Here is a 23130-nt window from a genome sequence, read left to right on the forward strand (position 1 = left end):
ACTAGACGATCTCTTCAATTCTCTACTGGTCTCTGGTCTTCTCCATCTTTGCCCTCTCCACTACCTTCACAGAGGACCCTGAACGATTTTTCAGTCTGATTCAGCAGTCAAGATTTTAAAAATTTGAGGGCTATTAGTATTTGTATTCACTAATTTACTTCAGGCTTCAGGTGACTGCTGGTCCCTCTGCATTTAAATTTGAAAACCCAGGGAAATGGCCCTTTCCTGGAGCCCTACTGCAGTGTCTCAAAGTCTACCTCAGGATTTTCACATGTGTAATTCGGGAACCTCTATCAGTCTCAGGAGCGTTTTACATTCAGTCAAATTCATAGTGGCGGCGGTGGTCTTCCTTTGAATGGGCTGGATTCTCTATCTTCCGTCTCCATGACCCTCCACGGAATTACTGAGATTAAAAGCCGGCTAAAATGGTATAGGTTTCCCCGTCTGGCGCTTGGCACATACTGAGAATAATCAGAATAGAAATCGGGTCTAAGCTACTGACTCCCGCGACTCGCTTCTAACGCATACCCTATTTAAATTTTGCACCATGAAGTTAAGGGTTGGAAAAAAGCTTTTTTGGGGAATGGGACTCGAACTCGTAAACTATAGCGCTCTATCCATTTCCCGCCACGGGCGGGCTCCAGAATTAGAGAACAACGACCGTCGTCGAAGGCGCGCATGGAGTGCGCGCCCTGAGTAGGGGGAGGGGCCTGGCGCGCGCAGAAACAGGACCCGAGAGGAGGTGGGGTGGGTGTACTCTCTCGCGAGAGCGGGTTTGTTCTTGGGCTACAGCCGCCGCTGCCACCTCTTACCAGCGCCGTTGCTGCGGGGGATTGTGGGAGCCTCCGCGTCCCGCTCGCTAGGAGAGAGCTACCTCTCCTTTTCCCTCTCCCTTTCCTTAAGGTAGGCGTGAAGCGGGTAAGAATCGGGGTGGGGTGGCCGGGGGCTCTCCGCGTCCGCCGGGAGGAGGCAGGGACGGCGACAGGGGCCGCGGGGAGCCGGCGGCGCGCCTTTCTTGCTCGCTCCCGCTCGCCCGCTCTGCCTCCCTCCTCGTTGCGTATGTGAGCCGCCTCATCGGCGGCCGCCATGTTAGGAGCGCAGTGGCGGCGCAACCAGCCTCCTCGGGCGGCGGAGGTGAGCGGTCCCGGAGGGAGACACGCGGCCAGCCAAGGGCCCGGGGTGCGGCGGGAGAGTCGGGGGGCGCCGAGGGCAGCCGATCGGCAGAGCTTCCCGCGTCCTGGGCTTGCTGTGGGCGGGGGCGGGACGACGAGCCCGTTACACGCGGGCTGCAGCTCTGAGGCGAAGGGAGGAGCGCTCGAGGCCTGAGGGACTGGCTATCCATAGGGGGCCTGCCGTTTGGGGAGAATAGTTAAAGCAGCGAAGTCTTAGAATAGCGCCAGCCCCAGATAGGTGTTTGCTTTTTTTTTTTTCCCCCTCTTTGCCCCTTTAAATTGTGAAGCAAAATGGAGGATTTCGCAGACTCTGAAAGCTTAGCCGTTTGAGCAGCGTTTCTTTCTTCTCTTGGTGTCACGGCGGCCTTCGCTCTGCTTTTGGCCGATAGCTTCATAGCGCCCCCTAAGACTCCCCTATCCGCCGCCCACACACATCCGCGCGGGATTTTAGCCGGACCTCAGAAACAATTCCTCCCCACCCCCATCGCGTAAAAATGGCCGAAAAATGAAACGTTAACGCTTGTTTTTCGTATTGCGTCGTGGAGAAAGCCTTCTGCAGTAGGCTGCGAGCCAGGAGACTTGTTTAGAGAGTCACCTCCTATTCCTTTTGTCTTTATTAAGATATTATCAGTCTGCGTTCCTCTAAAGAGGATCGTGTGTTGTGGGACCTTCCGGTTTCCAGACAAAGGGCTGGGAGTACCGTGGTGTAGTCGGCGCATCGTTGTTCTTTTCATTGCTAGCCTTGTGCCATGTTCGGTGTTTTACAGGGACTCTTCCCGTTTGCCGCGGAAGAATTCTCCTAGATGTTTTTCCTGCTCTGTGGCCCTATACTGTGGAATATTCCTATTGGATCAGTTACAGTTTTCCGGACAGATATTTCTAGAACGCTTATGGCGATTCCGAAATTTCTAGTCTTTGAAGCGCGCTGGAATAATGCGAGAGTCGTTTATTTCCCAGGTCTTAGTCATGAGATTTTTGTCTTTATGCTGCGTTCTTTTGAATAGAGCTTGGCTTAAGATTTTTAAGTAGTCGATAAAATACAGTTTTCTCCCAGATAAATTAAAACAGTTGTACTCGACGGGCAAAAATTCTATTTTAGGCTATTTTCATAAAGGTTGAAAATAAAATTTCCTTTTGAAAACTAAGTGGCTCGGTCATCTGCGCAGTCTGTCGTCATAATTTTTCAACAGTAATGTTTTAGAAATGGAAGGTGGGCAAAGATTTTTGTTGCCGAAACGCTGTGTATGCCTTTTGTACTTAACCAGAATGTTTTTGCAAACTTGAAATTGAACACAATTGAAGTACTAAATGAAGATTGTTCTGGTTTGTTATGTACGACTGGGAAAAGAGATCTTTAGCCAGATGTTTGTGGTGAAGTGCTTTAAATTTACAATTTTTCCCTGGCACTTAACATTTATATGGTTATAACATTAACGTATATTTTACCCACAGAGGAGGTTTTCACACAACTCCCTTCTCAGCTATGTTTAAGTGAAGCTGCCTTTACATACCATTTTGAACTAATGCTAAAGGATTTAATCACTCTTGGTCTGATCATGTATGTTAAAGGAGTCTTTAAACATAATTTCATTAATGTTTTTAGGGTATTGTAAATGTTAAATAATATAACAAGTGAGTTAATGATAGGTAAACAAATGTTAGCATGAGGAAAGCAAGTAAATTGTCTTACATGACTTCAGATGGAAATAAATGTGATTCAAATCCCTAGTTTCATAGAAGAAAAGATTAAAGCCCAAGGAGGTGGTGGCAATATAAACAGTGGCAGTGCTGTGGGTGTGTTCTAAAATGCTTGCGTCTTGATTGGGTACTTGATTCAGACTCATGTTATAATAAATAGGCTTAAAAATGGAATATACTTAAAGGAGTTTATCTTAAGGGAACAGTATACAAAAGATTTGTGTACATCATTGTAATCTCCGTTATCAAGCTTGCTAAAAGTCTGAAAGATTTAACACTTAGAGATGTGCTAATTATAGTGTGGCCATCTGATGGAAATCTGTATAGCTCTTTAAAACTGTTTTAAGAGGAGAGTAATGATGGGGAAAATAATGGAATATAGTATTACTTGGAAAGGAAATAGTAAAACTCTGCTGATCCCAGATTTGATGTCTTTTTTGTTGGTTTTTCAAGGAACTTTGTGAATAAGCATAAAAATGGAGATGTACCAAAAATTTTTCTTAGCCCTGGATGTTGGCGTTGGCATTACCGGTGATTTATATTTCTTTCTTTGTGTTTTTGTGACATTTCCACGAGAAATTACATTTATTTTTGTAGGTGGAGGGCAATGAAACATTTTTTATACATGCTAGACTGCTTATCATGTTGTTTTGTTTCTTTAGGCCCTTGTGTATTTTTGAGGGGAATTGAGATAAAAGGGAGCCAGTTTCTTTAAGTCTGAAGTGCAGAGTATTCAGAAGTGGCAGAAAGTAGTGTTTATTATGTAAGATACCCTGGTTATTATGTGTAGACAAATGGAGGAATCCGAAGACATCCTTATGTAAGAATATTTAATTTACCATTATGGGGACTGATGGTAATTAGGTTACAGTGTGAAGTGCAGCCATTAAACTATTTTAAGAATGATCAAAATCAAAGAATGGGGTAATGGTTTGTTAAAGTGTTATTCATAGCGCATCTTAAAAGGTACTTTTAAAAAAAAATCTTTGTTTTTTAAATATATTCTTTTAGAGTTGCATTAAAACTGTCCCACACTTGTGGCAGCAGGTTTGGGATGGACAATACTGAGTTCTTTGAGGGTGCGGTGGAAGGGTTGTAGACCGTGTAGTTTCACGGTTTTATATATGTATATGTATACACGTGGTTATTGCAAGGAAATGAAGCTCTAATTTATAGTTCTTAGCTATGTATTGGGCCTTCTCATTGGATCATTGGGATTGAGAGCTCTGAAATTCTTGATTTAAAAAAAAAGTTTACATGTACAAAATTTTATTGGATAGTTAAAATGAGCAGAGAGAAAAGCCAGTGGTTTGAGAGAATTGTATATATGTAGCTTTAAAAGATATTTGTAAGTGGTTTTTAAAGTTTGCTTCTTTAGCTTTTGACTTACTGCAGCCTGTGTCTATCATAAGCTTAAATACAAACATGTAATACAATAAGAGTTACATGATAAAGTGCTGTTATCTTGCCTGACAAATACAATTACTGTGGCAGGTCTGAGTAGATGGAGTGCCTTTGATATGATGCAGCTTCCACATAATTTCCAGCTGTGTATCAAACTTCAATGTTCTCTGCATATATAAGGCTCAAGACTTTGAAATTAAAATTTACATGAAATAGCAATGGAATTTTTTTTTTTAAGACTTTATTTTATGTGAGAGAGAGAGAATGAGAGGGGGGAGGGTTAGAGGGAGAAGCAGACTCCCTCCTGAACAGGGAGCGCGATATGGGACTCCATCCTGGGACCCCAGGATCACGACCTGAATGAACCGAAGGCAGTCGCTTAACCAACTGAGCCACCCAGGTGCCCCAAATAGCAATGAAATCTTAAGGTTAAATTTTTTAAAATAAAAAATTTTGTTTTAGTTTAAAAAGCTTTTCCAGGTTCAAAGGTTAATTGATATAAAGAGCTTGCTTTTTTTGGAAAGTTTTTAAAAAATCAGATCTGACATTTCTCTTTGATCTACAGTCCCAATAGCTTGTGGGTGTTGGTGCCTATTTTAAAATACAAACAAGTTCGTAGGAAAACAAGGTGAATGAAGGGAGGGTGAGGTAATCCCAGCTACTGCTGCTGGATAAGAGCAAAGGATGATACCTATGGTAGATGTCCTTCTGGGCAGCAATAAATGTAGCAAGTATGGAAAGTAATGAGTTGATGTTAAGTTCTAAATAGGATCTTAGATTTGCAGTATCATTGATTGCTAATAAAGGTAAGTTTCTGATCTTTCGAGATTTGTATGGTGGTTTTTTTCCCCTTTGTGGCAATTACTAAGATATTAAATATCTCCCTTTGGTATGGTAACTTTTATAAGAACCTATTCCATACGTGAAAATTTAAAATCAAGTGTTTGAGCCCCTGTTGGGTATCAAAGAATTACAAACATTTGTACTTAAAAATTCTTGATGCAAGAAAATGTGGAACAGCAGAACACTTACAGTGCTTAACTGAGTATCCTTGTATGGGCTATAGTATTCTGAAAGAGAACCACAGAGGAGGGAGTTTAAAACTTGAAACTGCCGGAGATACCAAGAAATATTCCTACCAACATTCTTGGTAATGGCAGGAAACTGGAAACAGCCTAAATGTTCATCATCTGCAGGATAAATAAGTGTATGTGCCATGTGGTTATGTATATTGCAGTGAAATGTAGGTTTAATGCATGTATGAATCCGTTTTTTAGAAGTATGTAAGAACAGTCCATACATATTAAAAATCAATTTGCATAAGATTCATAAATGCAAAATTAACACCTTTTTTTTTTAAGATTTTATTTATTTATTTGAGAGAGAGAGAATGAGAGACAGAGAGCATGAAAGGGAGGAGGGTCAGGGAGAAGCAGACTCCCTGCTGAGCAGGGAGCCCGATGCGGGACTCGATCCCAGGACTCCAGGATCATGACCTGAGCCGAAGGCAGTTGCTCAACCAACTGAGCCACCCAGGCGCCCCAAAATTAACACCTTTTTAAAGATGTATATATTAAGTGATAAAACTTAAAAACAAGGGACTGCAGAAAGGGAAGATGAAGGCATTGGAAATTGGTAGGTAAATGGTATCTAAGATGTTGTTAGCGTTCCCTTTCTAAACTTTGGTGTTGTATACACTGTGGTTATATAAACTGGCATGATATAAGGGGGGGGCAGTGCTGGGCCTTAAGAGAATTACTAGTATTAATGAAGAGGGGAGATAGTCCAGCAAATATATTTACACAAGTACTGAGCAGTCCCTGTGACTGCTTCTAAAATATTTTGCATAAGGTGTTGGCTTATGGTGGAAAATAGATTTCGAGAAGTAGGATGCAACTAGAATGTGAAAGGCATTGAATACCATGGTGTGCTTTTCATGTGGTAAGTAGGAGGGAGTAATGTGTTTTTTAGCAGGGGAGTATATAAAATAGTGATGTTTTGGGAGGTTTGTATTGGAAGTTGTAAACATGGATGCAAAGAGGCCAACTGAAAAGGCAGGAGGACTGGCTATCTCCAGTAAGATTATGGCAGGGAATCAGGGAAGTAAGGACTTCTTTTTGAAGGATGAGAAGATAATTTAAAGGTAGATTGGTAATGGAGAATAAAGGAAGAGGTTTTTTGTTGTTGTTGTTTTTTAAAGATTTTATTTATTTATTTGACAGAGAGAGAGAGCGAGAGCAGGAACACAAGCAGGGGGAGTGGGAGAGGGAGAAGCAGGCTTCCCACCGAGCAGGGAGCCCGATGTGGGGACTCGATCCCAGGACCCTGGGATTATGACCTGAGCCGAAGGCAGACGCTTAATGACTGAGCCACCCAGGCGCCCAAGGAAGAGGTTTAATTTGTCCAGTTGCCCTAGCCTCTGCTTTTCTTCAGTGTTCTTGGTCACTACCAGACTTTAAATCTGATGTCTTTTAAAGCTTACTTGTGGTTCAGTAGCAAAATTCAAATATGAATTCCAGCTTTGAAAGGAAAATGAATGAGGCACTAAAGTTGACATATGAAATGGGGAGTACAGTGCAAGTGAAAGGTTTATAAGCTCTTTATTGTATGTCTCCGGGTCAGTCCTTCTGCATCTAAGGTTTTTCTCATTGGTTGTTAGGATCAGATTGCATTGGATTTTAGGGTCATCTACATAAAAGTAGGTGATTACTACAGTCCTGACCACGTGTCCGAAACCATTCTAAGTGTTTTATGTGGACTAATTTATTAAATGTTTACAGTCTTATGAAATGGGTATTTTCTTGCCCATTTTACAAGTGAAAAAACAAAACACAAATGTTAAATGATTTGCTTAGTCAGCTATTTTATAGTAGAACTAGCATTCACATCAAGGTATTTGGTAAAAAATCTCCATATGTACCATCCAAGTCCTGACCAGATCCGACCCTGCTAAAATCTCCATATATACCAAATTAAAGAGTTGTACAAATTTTTGTGGGAACTGAGCGTTGAATATAAAGTGGAAGGAAATGTCTCAGGGGTGCAGAATGGCACCTTGAGGAAAACCACTAATTCTGAGAAGAAAGTAAGACAAGCTAGTATCAAAATCAAATCGAGTCACAAGTGTCAGGTAAATGGAATAACTTTCCATCCTGCATTGCTTTAATCTAAAAATTTTTAATGTCTAATTGAAAGTCGCTAAGAAAAAATTTAAGTGTAGGAAGAAGAAAAATATTCCAAGCCTAAATAGGAATCCCTCCTGTTTTCTGTTTTAGCAGCTGAAGGCATTTTGCAACAAACACTCTTATATCATTAGCCTAAGGACCAAGAAGTGGGCTAGAAGTTGAATCCAGGTCTGTAAAATGGATTAAGAATGATAATCGTAAAGGACTTTTTCAGCCTTCTCAGCACTACTTTTTACAATGTTTTTTTCCTCAGGTGTGATGAGATGCGTATTGCTTTACACAAAACTAAATGAATAGAGCTGGGACTTTATTTCCTAAGAGGTTTGTGAACTATTAGTAGTTCATTTTATTATGAAAAAAACCTTTTAAGTCACTCAAAGGTATGCCATTCTAAAATGAGATTATGGCACTGAAGAACCACAGATTAAAGTATAAGGTTTCAAAGTGGTTTAAGCTCTCTATATAAAAGATTGAGTAATTCCTCAGATAGTAAATCCATTTTTAAAAACCAAACTCTTAAGATGTATGTTACAAAATCTATTAAGAAAAGATAGTGACGTGAACTAACATTAAAATAAAAATTTACTAACTTTGAGTTGGAAACTATGTTGAATTGTGAGACCATTTTAAATTAATTAAAAGTGTGAAACTTTAAGGAATAATTAACCTAACCCTTTACTGTAGTTGGAAATGAATCAGGTGCTTGGTTTACAAATTCTGACCACAGGAATCTGTGCTTTTGTGTGATTGATGACAAAAATTAAGCTGCTGCCTTCCGAAATGATGCTTCTTTGAAATTACTAATAGTGATCTTTTCCTCCTGTCTATTGGTGACGATTAGAATTTTTTTTGCTATATTGGTATTGTTGGTTTTTGCTATATTGGTATTGTTGGTTGCTACCTTAAACATATTTGGCGTATTTTCTTTTTTTCTTTTTTTTTTTGACAGAGAGCACAAGTAGGCAGAGAGGCAGGCAGAGGGAGAGGGAGAAGCAGGCTCCTCGCTGAGCAGGGAGCCCGATGTGGGGCTCAATCCCAGAACCCTGGGATCCTGACCTGAGCCGAAGGCAGACGCTTAACTGACTGAACCACTCAGGCGCCCCTGGCGTATTTTCACACGAATAATTTAACAAATCACAAGGGTGTTTGGCTTTCATAGAACGTTTGGGAAATGTGAAAAAAAAATTTAAGATTTTATTTATGAAAGAGAGAGAGAGTACAAGCAGGGGGAGCGAGAGAGGGAGAAGCAAGGCTCCCCGCTAAGCAGACACAACCAACTGAGCCACCCAGGTGCCCCAAAATCTGAAAATTTCTTAATACCCACTTGTGTTTTTAATTCAGAAGGAGGAAAAATACTATAAGCTACAGTTTTCTAGCTGTTGCTTTTAAGTTTTTCTAAGATTGAAGGGTTAAAATGTCAACATAAAGGTATTTTTCCTTAAGCATCTCTACAAGCTTTTATGATTATACATGCATTAAAAATAGTTGTTTTTAGGATGCGGTTATTTCACATAATTGAGAACATAACTAAAGTTTGATATGATAGTAGTTACTTTAAGACGTAGCATTTTAAAATTTTGAATTTAAAAGCTGAAGGATTTTTTTCTCTAATGTTTTAAAGAACCAAAGTCCTCTTACGCTCATTTTAGTAATCCTGCTAAATAATCCTCTGGAAGAATGAATAATGAGACAAACTTATTTTACATAGGAAATCTAGATGGGGAATGACCATTTGCTTCTCTTTACCATGAACTTTGTGGATGTGTTAAGCTGTAATCGTGTTCTGTAGTTATTTTAGTATTCCACTTCTTTTAGTTGAAGAAAGTAAATCCAATAAAGCTATTGATGGAATGGAGAGACTTCAATGTTACTAAGTGAAACTTACTTCTTAACCATACATACAGTTATTCAGATGTTGACTGTGAAGTTAACATTTTTAGTAGCATTTATACTTACGTCATGAACTAGGTTTAAGTTCCAGGTTAATTACTTAGAATTGTCCCATGTTTCCTGATTTTAGGGTGGAGATGCTGCTTTTTTTGGAAGTGAAAGGTTTTTTTGCATTGATGGGCATTAAGATTTTAATGGATAAATTGGATTTTGACATTACATTCTAGAGTAGTTATTTCAAAGGAACTATTTTTGAACTTTCTTACCCTGTAGTATAGTGTACTATGGGAAGGCAGTTTTATAATATGGGGAAAAACAGTACAATAAGCTACTCTTTTTTAAAAAGTAATTTAGTAAACACCTCACTGTTGTGCTAACCTTAATAGGCAGTAGGTCTTGCTTAAATGAGCCTTTTAAAATGGCTTGTCATTTTATTATCCCTGACTGAAGATACTAGTGGAACTATTTTTGTAAGTGCTCTTTGAACAGTGCTGTCATGTCTGATTTCTCTCAATTTGTTTTAATGAAAAAAAAATTAAGACTTTGGTTATTTGTGTTCCGGTCAAAAGTCTGACTTAAGTCACTTTTCACTAATAATGTTCTCATGTCTTTGTGTGGGGCTGCATTTAAGTTGAAACTCTTGAGTCTCAAAAATAATTATGGTTAGTCTTACGAGATTACAAGTTGTCATGGGATTTACATTGTCTGTCTTGCTCTTTTTCTCAGTTTTCCTGACATCCATTTTCTGTTTTGTCTTAAGGTTATCTTTTATCTTTACTTCTCTTAACCTTTCCTTTTTCAGATCCACCCTTTTCATATGTGCTATAAAGAAAAGTAATTGAGATCTCTGTAATCCAAGAGTCATTTCCTTAAAGTATGGTCATTTAAAAAATTTTACATAGTCTTAATACTATTGTATAATTTCCTTAAGGGAAAGGATTAGTCCTTAAAAAAAAAAAAAGAAAAACTGGCTTTTCTGTATTACACAGCTTTGTCTGTACCATGAAGTGCAAAACTGCCATTAATAGTAATATTGCTACTTCGAAATGCTGGTTTTAGAAAACCCTCTTAAAGGTTTTGATCTTTTAAAATAAAGTATACATGAAAATTTAGAGGGTCCTGTTAATGTTTGCAGTTTTTCAGCTGCCATTCTGTATGGCATTTTCTATAAGACCTACCAAGGAAACTGTCATCCAAAAAGGTCCACTTACTCTTGTCTTTATTATTCTTAAAGCATAAGTAGTTTATATAGTATATCTCATCTAGAACTAGTTTCTTTAGTATCTTTTCTCAGTTTCATCTCTCTTGGTGTGCAAAAACATCTTCTGTAATTCCAATCACCTCTGATAGCATTTCTGTGTCTTTAACTTTGTTACATCTTTTTGTAAAATCTAACTAAGTCTTGCCTGCAACTTTTTTTTATACTTCTCTACCACTGTATGTCCAGTGTTCCTTGCTTTATTCGATCATTGGTGGAATTGGTCCCATAATAGACTTGTAACTATTGAATATTGCCCAGTTTTTAATGTAATAAAGTTTAATAATATTAAACCACGAGTGCTTAGGTGTATGGGTGATCAAATGTATGAAACTTAACAGAGCAATGCTTCTTAATTGAATTATGTAGCAAACAACTTTAGACTTAACCTCGGTAAATAGTTGTGATTATAAAAAATTATTTCCTCAAGAACATTTGTTATGTATGTCATTTGATATTTTATGAGAATCATATGTAAATGCTTTTCAAATTCGTCTGTAACAATTTGAGATAAAATAGTAATTTAAGGAAGATAATGACAGTAATTTCATCCAGAAACATATCTTGGGGGATTGTGTTCAGAATTTAAAATTTCCAGGTGAATGGGCTAATCTTGTGAAAAGTTTACAGAAATCTGTGTAAGCACAATACCATTTTCATTTTTACCTGTTTTGAGCTCTAGAAGGTTCTGTAGCCCAGAGTATTAAATGAGCTTTGATGGATGCTAACTTAGAGGGGAGTTTCACTTCTTTTAAATCACTTATACTTCCTGTACCTGGGTTTTTTCTTTGGCGTTCTCCTATTTCTATATTGACCATATTTAGTTCTCCTTACTTTTTAATATTAGAAATAAGCACTGCCTGATACAGGATGGATAGTAAGAAGGCAGTTAGTTAAATGGCTTAAATTTGTGCAGAAATCCTGAAACTAGGAAGTCACTTATTTTTCTTCACATCTGTCTTTACCTCAAATTGATTTTGCTGCATAAAGGTCTCGACTATTGTGTTTGGTCTTAGATCTTATACCTAGGTACTTGGTCCTAAGCTTCATTTACTTGTGATTTTACTTGGTTCTTTCTGATAGTAATAATAGGTCTCATTTTCTAAAGCAGAATACAACTGATTCATCTGACTTGCTGACCTTGATTTTTTGTTTGTTTTTAGTCTTCTCCTGGAACTTAAACATCATACTATAGGTGTATTTTTATTCTTCCAAAAGAAGAGACCCATCTATATTTTTATTGAAATTTTGATGTACTCAGACATCTAATCCTTCAATTGAAATGTTTTTAAATTCAGTATGGAATTCCCTTTAATAAACTTTGGCATGAAAGACTACTTTTTAAATATCTATATGCAGGCTCTGCATACATCTGGAATCTGTTTAAGATATGTAATAAATTCCTTGTAAGTTTGAGATCTTAAATGTTTTTTTTTAAATCAACATGATGCATAAGTTTTTTTTCTAAAAAAACAGCATCTACTTAAAGGGATTTATGACTAAAATTGCTTATTTTTCTACAGAGTTGTCTGCTGGTTCTCAGCTTGAAGAAGATTCTACAGTCCTTATTGATCCTTTTTCTTGGCGTTACCATTTTTTGAAGCAAAGTTAACCTAGTTTGCTAGTTTGAGCTTTCTTTTTGGCCTTCTTTAAAAAAAAATTTTTTTTAAGTCTATAAACTAGACAAGAGATAGTTCTACAATGTCCAAGTCATTCCAGCAGTCATCTCTCGGTAGGGATTCGCAGGGTCATGGGCGTGACCTGTCTGCAGCAGGAATAGGCCTTCTTGCTGCTGCTACCCAGTCTTTAAGTATGCCAGCATCTCTTGGAAGGATGAACCAGGGTACTGCACGCCTTGCTAGTTTAATGAATCTTGGAATGAGTTCTTCATTGAATCAACAAGGAGCTCATAGTGCACTGTCTTCTGCTAGTACTTCTTCCCATAATTTGCAGTCTATATTTAACATTGGAAGTAGAGGTCCACTCCCTTTGTCTTCTCAACACCGTGGAGATGCAGACCAGGCCAGTAACATTTTGGCCAGCTTTGGTCTGTCTGCTAGAGACTTAGATGAACTGAGTCGTTATCCAGAGGACAAGATTACTCCTGAGAATTTGCCCCAAATCCTTCTACAGCTTAAAAGGAGGAGAACTGAAGAAGGCCCTACATTGAGTTATGGTAGAGATGGCAGATCTGCTACACGGGAACCACCATACAGAGTACCTAGGGATGATTGGGAAGAAAAAAGGCACTTTAGAAGAGATAGTTTTGATGATCGTGGTCCTAGTCTCAACCCAGTGCTTGATTATGACCATGGAAGTCGTTCTCAAGAATCTGGTTATTATGACAGAATGGATTATGAAGATGACAGATTAAGAGATGGAGAAAGGTGTAGGGATGATTCTTTTTTTGGTGAGACCTCGCATAACTATCATAAATTTGACAGTGAGTATGAGAGAATGGGACGTGGTCCTGGCCCCTTACAAGAGAGATCTCTCTTTGAGAAAAAGAGGGGCGCTCCTCCAAGTAGCAATATTGAAGACTTCCATGGACTCTTACCGAAGGGTTATCCCCATCTGTGCTCTATATGTGATTTGCCAGTTCATTCTAATAAGGTGAGTTAATGCAACAGATACTTCTAATTTCTTTTACATTGTAGTGACTATTCTGTATTTACCTATATCTTTTACTCTAATTCTGTAGTCTGGTGACACTGAGTTGATCAAGAATTTTTATGCTTTTGAGAACACTTTATTTGGAAGGTAATTGTTTTTGAGCATTAAACCAGGGCTTTACATTAATATAATCTGCCTAGATGACTTCTAGCCACAAAGCTGTCATCCACTGGGATTATCTTGTTGGTTTTTGGCATCAATATGTTCTTCTTAACCATATATTTAAGCAGGTTTTTTGTCTGCTTTGTTGAATTGTTTTAAGTATTTTTTTTTTTTTTTGCAGTCAATGTGCTCTGCCATTCAGGATGCTAGATTTCAGCTCTCCATCTGTCTTGATTGCTGATTTGTATGTAGTAAAGATGTATTCTTGAACAATTCTCTTTTTTTCCTTATCTGTGGCTACAGGGAAAGAGTTAATGTAGAGCCCTGGTGTTTGTTTCAGTATGTTTCATATTTTAGATTAGTTCATTCTTCTTTTTTAATTTCCCTTTAACACAAACTCTCATACTATGACTGAAATTTTTCATCATTTTTTTTCTCCTTTTCCACAACTTTCTTAAACATACTTCAAAACTCACTTTTTATTATCCCATATTGCATCTGTCCCTTTAGAGACTTGGAAAAATCAACTACTGCAGTATCCTGCTCTATGTTCCTCATAAGCATATTCTTTTTCTGACTAGGCTTAGACTTCTGGTATAGTCATTTGAGAGGAAAAAAAAATATATATATATATATATCTAATTCTCCTTTGCTTTAATTATCACATCTAGCAAAATGGGAGCTTTTTCAAAATGCCCTTATAAATACATTGTCCTTTCTCTTCCGTTTTCAATGTTACTCGTTCTCACTGAATTTTTTTTCGATATATAGTGCAGTTGGCTTAAAAGTCAACATAACAGCACTCTAATAGCTTGATCTATGCTCTGACCGTCCATATTTCCTGATGTGCTGTACAGTTATTCTACTTACCATGTTGCTGCCATGAAATTGATTTGATGATTACTCTTCAGGGTTTTTTCTTTAAGGTAACATCTGGAAGGGTCATTTCTTTTTCATATCTCTCCCTTTAAAATGCATTTTTTAGTGACTTGATTTTTTTGAGTAAACTAAATCATAGATGATGAGTGATTTTGTTTTTAATATTCTATTTAAAAGTATTACCAGTCACTCCCTTTTCTGTTTCAATCTCAGTATTTTTGCCTCAGATAATTAAGAGACTTCTTTTATTTGAATTTACAGAATACTTTGAAAAATGTCTTTAAGAAGTTAATTCTTAGCCAAGTTTATGTGTTTCTATAATACAAAAATCTTTTGAATTAGTGTATAATAGTTTAAGTACAGCACAAACAAGGAATATTTTAATCTTTAATCCAAATAAAATAAACTTAACATTGGATGCTAAATTTAAATTCCTAGATTAATTTTTATTGAAGACGTAGCCCCAAACTCATAAAAGTTAAGGAGTTTTATTTACTAGGTGTCTTTAGTGTTGTCTTTTTTCCAAATACGTTGGATAAAGTTTTAGCTCTGCTGGGAGTTGATTTAGTGAAAAGGTCCACAAAACTTTGGTGACTCAGTTTTTTCTGTTCTTGCCTTTTTGCAGAATTGGCAACATGATCAGTGTTCTCAGATAGGATCTCTAAATTCCAAGCAGAATAGCTACAGTGTCTCAAATGAAAAGTGATTCTGAGGGACTTAAAATCTTTGCTAATGGAGTCCTCATACATCAACAGCTGTTGCTGGAAATCTTATTCTGACTTTGAGCAGTATTTACCCTTGTTGTTTGCACATAGAAAAACACTAAAGGAACACAAAAGGAAACCAGAAGAGGGCTTTAATCAGAGAAAAGTTTCTATATTATATGTGATTAATCTTTTCTCTCCAGATTTTGCTGCCTATTAGTTCCTGAACAATAATATTAATAAATCACTATAGTTAAATGAGTCTAAATTAACAAGAGAACAGTTTTAAAATATCTGATGAAACTTTGGATTCAAGAGTAAGATACCCTGCCTAGTGCAAGAAGTATTTTAAACCTGTAAAAATGCTTAGGCCCTAGCTGGTTTTGGTATTATGCCACAGTATTGGGAACATTTAAGAATTACTTGAGGCCCTTTGATTGATTGATTGATTTACAAAATTTGTATTTGTAAATTGGGCCAATTTAAAAAGAAGTTTAAGCACTTGGATTCTCAATGTATTCCAGTTTCCTTAACATAGCTCATGTTTTCTGGGTATCTGTGTTATTGAAAAAATAATTATTTACCTTTAGTTGTGGTCCTTTCTCATTTTATAGCTGACATAGAAACAACGACTTGAGAGAAAATTCCTGTGGTGAAAGTAGATAATGAAAATTTTTAAACATTTAATCCTGCTCTCTGGTATTGCTGCATAACTTGGAAAATCTGTTCTTTTCACTTAGTGGTAGTGTTAAATAGCTTACATGAGCAAAACTTCATCTTACTATGAAATAAGGAACTTTTAGGTGAAAAACGTGATCTAATTTGTCATCATTATTTGATATTTTAAGTGACTTTCAGTGATGGTGTTGCTTTTATTTCTTTCTAGGTCATTTTAGAATGTCAAATTGCTTTTCTCCACGACCTCAAACTTGCCTCAAATTCTTTTCACTTTAAAGCAAAGTGCCCGCTACAGCCTTTTCACTGTCTTGTCACTTGGGTTCATATTTTTCCTTTTAGTATTATTCTAGAAGCCCTTAAATTCTTTATTCTGCCATTCCAGAAGTGCTTCTCCCAAATTATCCTTTCTTTATATAATTTAGGTATCTCAAAGACATCAAGGTGAATATAGTTTTCCTACAGAACTTCTACATTCAAAACGTGAATCCTTTTACCTTAATCTGATGTGAAAGCTACCTCAATGTAGAATTAAGGATATAGGTTTTTTAAAAACCCTTTTGACTCTTAATCCTCACTTTAAACCAAAGATCCGGTGTGGTGTAGTGCAGATTAGGAATGGGTTGGTTTGGGAGGTACATAATAATTCTTTGATCTTAGCCTTCCTTCTAGTACTTTGAAAGACCAGCTACACTTTTACCATAAATTTGAAACTTTAAAGAGCATAGAGGATTGGATATAAATAGTTTTCTGTTCAACTAGATACCCTTTCCATCTCCTATGAATTAGAAACGTGCCTAATAGGGTAACTTTTACTCCTCTCCCAGCACACTGCTTCTCAAGGACATTTTAAATAAAATCTATTTTTAGTTCAGAAAATTCTAAGTTAAGGTATTTGTTTAATCCCTCTTACGAATTTTGTGAACTTTACCTATGGCGCCTCTTCTTAACAGCCATTTTAAAAGTGTCCTCCAGTAAGTCAGTGGTCTGTTGCTTTGCAAGTACAAACTTTTTATATCCCAAATAACTAGTTGTGGAGCCAGCTGGAGAGATTTCTTCAAGTTCCTTAGCTGTTAGCCATTATTTTTAAAAGACAATCTAGATTTGAGATAACAGCTTTCATAGTTCTTTCACAGGATTTTAGTTAATTCTTTTAGGGCAGAGGAAGTTTGTAAGCTGTTGTAATATAAATCCATTTTTTTTAAATTAGGTTTATAAAATACCATTCTGAAGCTTTTCAAGAAGGTATCTCTTGTAATTTGGTTTCTTATTTTAGTTCAGCTCTAAGTGAGACCCCCTTTTAAAAACATTGCCTGACCCTGTTTTATATTCCAAATACAATGTATTAGGTAGTGTGGATGTGACAAAACTTGCCTCATTTTGTGGGAATTTGTAAAACAACAATACTTGTAAAGCAGGAATTGTAAAACGAAGTAGCTTTATAAGCAGTGTAATGACAGTTCATTTTTTTTTTCTTTTTTGAGCACTTCTTATGTGCCTGGCAATGTTCTGATAAGCAGTTTACCTTTAGTCATTCAATTTACACAAAATCCTAGGAGAGTATTGAATCATAGTAAATTTCAATAATACGTACCAAGGATTCATGTCTACTAAGTGGCACCTTGGGAATGGAACCTAGGCAGTCTGACTGCAGAGCCTACTTTTCCTAACTCCTCTTTCTTCAGTTGTCTAAAACATTGATCATTTATATGTGCATTTTTTAAAAAAGGAAAGCTTATTTGCATAAAATAGGAAAGAAGTTAATCCCTTAAATTAAAAATAACCACAAAGGAGCACAAATATCGATGAATATAGTGTTTCCGCTCCCTAAAATTTGGAAACAGACATTCCTGAAATTTGCTTCTTTACTTTTGGGAAATATAATGGGAGCTTAGTTTTTTGATAAATGGGGAGCATTTTCTAGAAAAGCCATTACTGTTGAATCTTAGCTTTTCATGGCTGTAGTACACTTGGAACATGCCTCAAAGCTGGATAAAATGATGAAAGTCTATTTTTAACTACATTTATAACATTTCTAGAAAAATAGAAGCATGGATATTTTACCATTGAATTATATAAAAGCAGTTCTAATGATACAATATATATAATCCAATTTGGTCCACAGAAGAGAATAGTATGTCTAGCTGATCTCAAGGTCAGTTATTATTCTTGATCTTTATTAACTCTTATCTCTTCCCTGTCAGGTCTATTAGTATGTTAACCAAGTTATCCAGTTTTTCCAAGAATGTGCATGGCGTATTTGAGGGCAGGATCATGCTACAAGGATTCAGAGAAATGGTTTTAAATTAATTCATTGTGACTAGTGAATGGTCAGGTGTTTCTACCATCTGTCATACTGCATATAAATTAACTTCCTAGAGTTTGGTTCAAATGAAAATATTTTAGCTTTATTTTTGTTAATTCTACTAATTTACTTTGCTGCAGGAGTGGAGTCAACATATCAATGGAGCAAGTCACAGTCGTCGATGCCAGCTTCTTCTTGAAATGTAGGAGTTTGAAATACCTTTAAAGCATCCGTACCGTGAATCAGAAACAGCCATTGATTGGTTTTGGGGAGTTCATCATTTGCTTGTAATATCCACATTGTTACCACTGCATAGTTGATACTGACCAGACTTTACCAGTTATAAACAAAATGTTTAGATCTGGAATCTCTCTTTCGGAATATTAGGTTCAGTGATAGTGGTATTTTGTTATTTAATATTACTTGTAGGACAAATAAACAATGGCTCTTTTTCTACAAATTGCAAGAATTTTTAATAGACTTACAGATGGCCTTTGATACATAGAATATTCTGACTCAAGCATTTTCAATAACAGTTAATACATGCTCTAAAAATATAGAAGATAGAGAAAAGGGGAAAAGTCGTTAGAAATTACAAGTTGTCAAGCAGAATCCGTCAATATACATTTTTTGCTTTTGAGTTACCTTTGGTTCTGATTTTAAGCTGCTGGAATGGAATTGAATTCATAAAGCATCTCCCTGCCTAAACACACATACCCATTGTTTACTAGAATGCCAGTTTTCACATATGTCTAGCTCTGTTGGGGCTTTCTTTTCTTTCTAGTGTCAACAACTCAACTCTGTTTTTGGTATTGGTATTACAATTGGAGAAGGAAAATCTGTGGTTGGTCCTTATTTCCCTATATACTCAACATTTCCAATTCCCCATGCAGCACTTTTTCCTCCTTATGACTTACCAAATAAATTTAAAAATTAAACTTCAACATATATTACCTACATTTTCAATTCAGAACAAGTTTATTCTTGTTCATTTGGATTATTTTGTAGTTCTGGAGGTTTTTTTGGAAGTATCTATATGATATGTTTTAAACTGTAATATTTCTAACACTTAGACTCTCCTATAACTTCACTAATAAATAAACTCTGTTTTAAAGGCCAAACAAGGCTATTTTGTGAAAAGGACAGTTTTATTTTAAAGTTAATTTTCTGGTCTCTTTAAAGCTACCCAGAATGGAATCCTGACAATGATACAGGACACACAATGTAAGTTAAAATTTTTAAGCTCTTGTTTATAAAGGAGATCATTATAAGGAATTCAGGTTAAACTTTCAAAATTTATAAACAAAAAATGTTTTCTGAGTATCTTCATTAAATATGAGAGTTTGGTATAAGTCACTGTGGGTAAAAGAATCTTTAGAATTTTAATTTTTATGTTAGTGATTTTTATTTTATTGTTATTATAGCTTTTTCCCTAGTTACTTCACACATATAAATGCCTACAACGATTGGAATTAAAATCACTAAAGGGGTATTTTAACAATAAATCTTAAATTATTTCTGATGGACCTCTTTGTCATTCATTACATTTTATGTCTCACGTTACTAGGGGTGATCCATTCATGCTGCAGCAGTCTACAAACCCAGCACCAGGAATTCTGGGACCTCCACCTCCCTCATTTCATCTTGGGGGACCAGCAGTTGGACCAAGAGGAAATCTGGGTGATTATAAAATTTGTTACCTTTCCCTAAGAGCTTTTACCATAAAAATGAAATGCAGTGATTGGAGGTAAAAGAAGGCTTGTTGAAAAACTATCCAAAAATAACATATCACATGAGAAGACATGGTTCTTACTATATTTGTGGTAACCTCTGATTTGTGTTTGAAAGATGTCCTGTTTTCCTGAGGCGCCTGGGTGGCTCAGTCGGTTTAGCGTCTGACTCTTGATCTCAGCTCAGGTCTTGATCTCAGGGTTGTGAATTCTGGCCCCGCATTGGGCTCCTGGCTGGGTGTAGAACCTACTTTTAAATAGAGAAAAGAAAAAGAGGGGTGCATGTGTGGTTAAGTGTCCCTACTCTTGGTTTCTGCTCAGTTCATGATCTCAGTGTCCTGAGATGGAGCCCTTTGTAAGGCTCTGCACTCAGCAGAGAGTCTGCTTCTCTTCCTCTGCCCCCCCACCAGCCCACTCTTGTGTGTTCTCTCTCTGTAAAATCTTTAAAAAAGGAAGATGTCTCATTTTTCACTTAAAACTGTTAAGTATATTTATTATAAGATTAAAAAAACCATTTTTTCTCCATAAAGGTGCTGGAAATGGGAACCTGCAAGGACCAAGACACATGCAGAAAGGCAGAGTGGTCAGTAATACAGCTCTTTCTTTTACTTTGTTTTTTGGGGAAATGTAATTTAACTTCAAGATTTCTATAAATTGAACCTGTATTGTAGTTCTTTATTATAGAAAGACTGCTATTGCTTGAAAACCATCAGGCTTTTACATGACTTTTTTCATATACCCATAGTATAGAGATCTCACTTTGAGTGTACCAAATTTTGCTGCCCATTTATGTGTATTCTATTTAAAAATAACTGCAGAGGAGGCTTTCTGAAACTTTGGGATATATCCCAGTGAATCTGACTTCCTGTGTAGTTTTAAAATTCTCTAGAATGTTAAGGAGTAGTTTTAAATACTTAATCTGGTGTGGTTAACTTTAGACTTGAAACTTCTAATATATAACTTGTTTCATCTTGATTCTAAAGAGACTTCTTGACTTGATTTTTTCCTAATGGATAGGAAACAAGTAGAGTTGTTCACATCATGGATTTTCAGCGAGGGAAAAACTTGAGATATCAACTATTACAGCTGGTGGAACCGTTTGGAGTCATTTCAAATCATCTGATTCTAAATAAAATTAATGAGGTATGAGTTGAAATAAGTGTAGTATTTATTCATTACTAATATATTTCCTGAAGGAATTACATGATTTTGTATTATAAAAAGAACTCAATATAATTTTTTTAAATTTTATTTTATTTGAGAGAGAGTGAAAACTCAATATAATTTTAAATCATTAATATGGAATTTAATAGAGAAAAAAGCAAAGAGTTGAAGTGTGTCAATAACATTAATTTCTCAGCCTAATGGATTATTTAGTAAATTTATTAATTGTAGTCCTTAAGCAGTAAAATTGTCATCATATTATTATTATAAGGGCTCTTTTATAAAGGATGATAATTATTTGAGAAGCCATTCTAAACTTTTACCAAAATGGGTGCCAAATTATTGTTTCAAATACAGTAGACATAATGACACTTGAGTAGCATGAAGATAGTAAAATCTGAGATGACCTTTTAAAAAAATAGCAAATTACAAAAACTAATGCTGTAATGTATGGTGATTAACATAGCATAATAAATAAATAAATAATAGCAAATTAGCAGTGTTGGTTCTGTTTTTAGACTCTTAAAGATGCTTTCTAATGATTAAATATATCTAGAAAGACTTGGCATTGTTCTTTTGTTTCAGAAATGATAATTTTGTCCAATTTTAGGCATTTATTGAAATGGCAACTACAGAGGATGCTCAAGCTGCAGTGGATTATTATACAACCACACCAGCATTAGTATTTGGCAAGCCAGTGAGAGTTCATTTATCACAGAAGTATAAAAGAATAAAGGTAATTATCGATTTTTTCCAGATTTGCACCACAAACCATTTAATACATCATTTTAATTTAATATTTATTAACTTTAGCTACTTTAAGTTGTTGCTAATAACTAGAATTACCTTATCTATTAACAAATAATTATAGCATACCTGTCACCATTCGATTTGCCTTTTTTATTTGTGTGCTTGTTTATTATTTAGAAACCCGAGGGGAAGCCAGACCAGAAGTTTGATCAAAAGCAAGAGCTTGGACGTGTGATACATCTCAGCAATTTACCTCATTCTGGCTATTCTGACAGTGCAGTTCTCAAGCTTGCTGAGCCTTATGGAAAAATAAAAAATTATATACTGATGAGGATGAAAAGTCAGGTAATACCACATATAGAAGTTTTTAAGGAGGATCATGGGGGAAGGGAAGGAAAAATAAAATAAGACAAAATCAGAGAGCGAGTGAGACAAACCATAAGAGACTTTTAACTAAAGGAAACAAACTGAGGGTTGCTGGGGTTGGGGGGTGGGGTAATTAGGTAATGGGCATTAAGGAGGGCATGAGATGTAATGAGCACTAGGTGTTATATGCAACTGATGAATCACTGAACTCTCCCTCTGAAACTAATAATACACTATATGTTAATTGAATTTAAATAAAATTTTTAAAAAAGTTTTTAAGAGAGTGCCTGGGTGGCTCAGTTGGTTGAGCGACTGCCTTCAGCTCAGGTCATGATCCTGGAATCCCGGGATTGAGTCCCACATCGGGCTCCCCGCTCAGTGAGGAGTCTGCTTCTCCCTCTGACCCTCTCCCCTGTCATGCGCTCTCTCTCTCTCTCCCTCTCAAATAAATAAAATCTTAAAAAATAAAAATGAGTTTTTAAGATTATTTCTCAGTGCTTCAAGGTTTTTTGTGTGTATCTTCATTTTTAATAAAGGGAGAATAATTATCTTCTCAGATAAATTTTAAATTTTCCTTGCCTGATAAATGATATTTTTTTAAGTCACAGTAGATTCTCAGTGTGTAGAACAGTTAGTAAATACTGAGAAACTATAAAGTGGAAAGTAAAGATGGTATTCCAAGTTTGCATCCAAAAAAATCTCCCCGTGTGTGTATGTAGGTATACTGTTTCTTCCTTGCCTCAAGTGGTATTATATTATACTGTTGCTTTCCACTTTATATGTGATTCCATTGAGTAAACTAACAAATTTAACTTCCTGAGTTGATGGATATTTAGAGGTTTTTGGACTGTACCATTGGTGCTATGGACTTGGCAGCATATAGATTTTTACATATTTGTATCATATAATTGAAGGATAAATTTCAGAATTAGAATATTGTATCCTCATACTTTCTTTACTTTGATACTGCCAAATTGGTCTGCAAAAAATACCAGTTTATAATCACTTGTGGTTTTTCGTTTTAAAAATTCAGAGTCAAGCATCTTTATTTTGTTGTTAACTCTTGTATATGGCATTTAGAGTTTGTATCTTTCCAGACTTTTTAAGTTAATTTTTTCTTACAGTATTAAGTAATATCTTGTAAGCTGATTGCTTTTTTTTTCCCTTTTTTTTAA

General features: G+C 36.1%; 1 protein-coding gene across 15 annotated transcripts in view; it reads left to right on the plus strand.

Annotated features, from left to right (window-relative positions):
* MATR3 (matrin 3) overlaps positions 1–23130 on the plus strand; it is a 46939-nt gene that overhangs the window by 16544 nt on the left and 7265 nt on the right. For 5 of the 15 annotated variants that reach the window (XM_064595975.1, XM_064595976.1, XM_064595972.1 and 2 more), the window contains 8 exons: positions 12131–13220; positions 18086–18147; positions 19128–19169; positions 19513–19625; positions 20206–20258; positions 20693–20818; positions 21450–21575; positions 21767–21934. In XM_064595975.1, coding sequence (XP_064452045.1) covers positions 12309–13220; positions 18086–18147; positions 19128–19169; positions 19513–19625; positions 20206–20258; positions 20693–20818; positions 21450–21575; positions 21767–21934 — 1602 coding nt within the window. In that variant the 5' untranslated portion in view covers positions 12131–12308. Of the gene's footprint in view, positions 1–744; positions 1135–7549; positions 7628–12130; positions 13221–18085; positions 19170–19512; positions 19626–20205; positions 20259–20692; positions 20819–21449; positions 21576–21766; positions 21935–23130 lie in introns of those variants that run through there. The other 10 variants (XM_064595971.1, XM_064595980.1, XM_064595982.1 and 7 more) reach the window with 8 other exon arrangements.

The sequence above is a fragment of the Mirounga angustirostris genome, unplaced genomic scaffold (assembly GCF_029215605.1).
Source record: "Mirounga angustirostris isolate CCGP_5_RB_7025 unplaced genomic scaffold, mMirAng1.0.hap1 SCAF_7, whole genome shotgun sequence".
In the NCBI taxonomy this organism is placed as follows: domain Eukaryota; kingdom Metazoa; phylum Chordata; class Mammalia; order Carnivora; family Phocidae; genus Mirounga; species Mirounga angustirostris.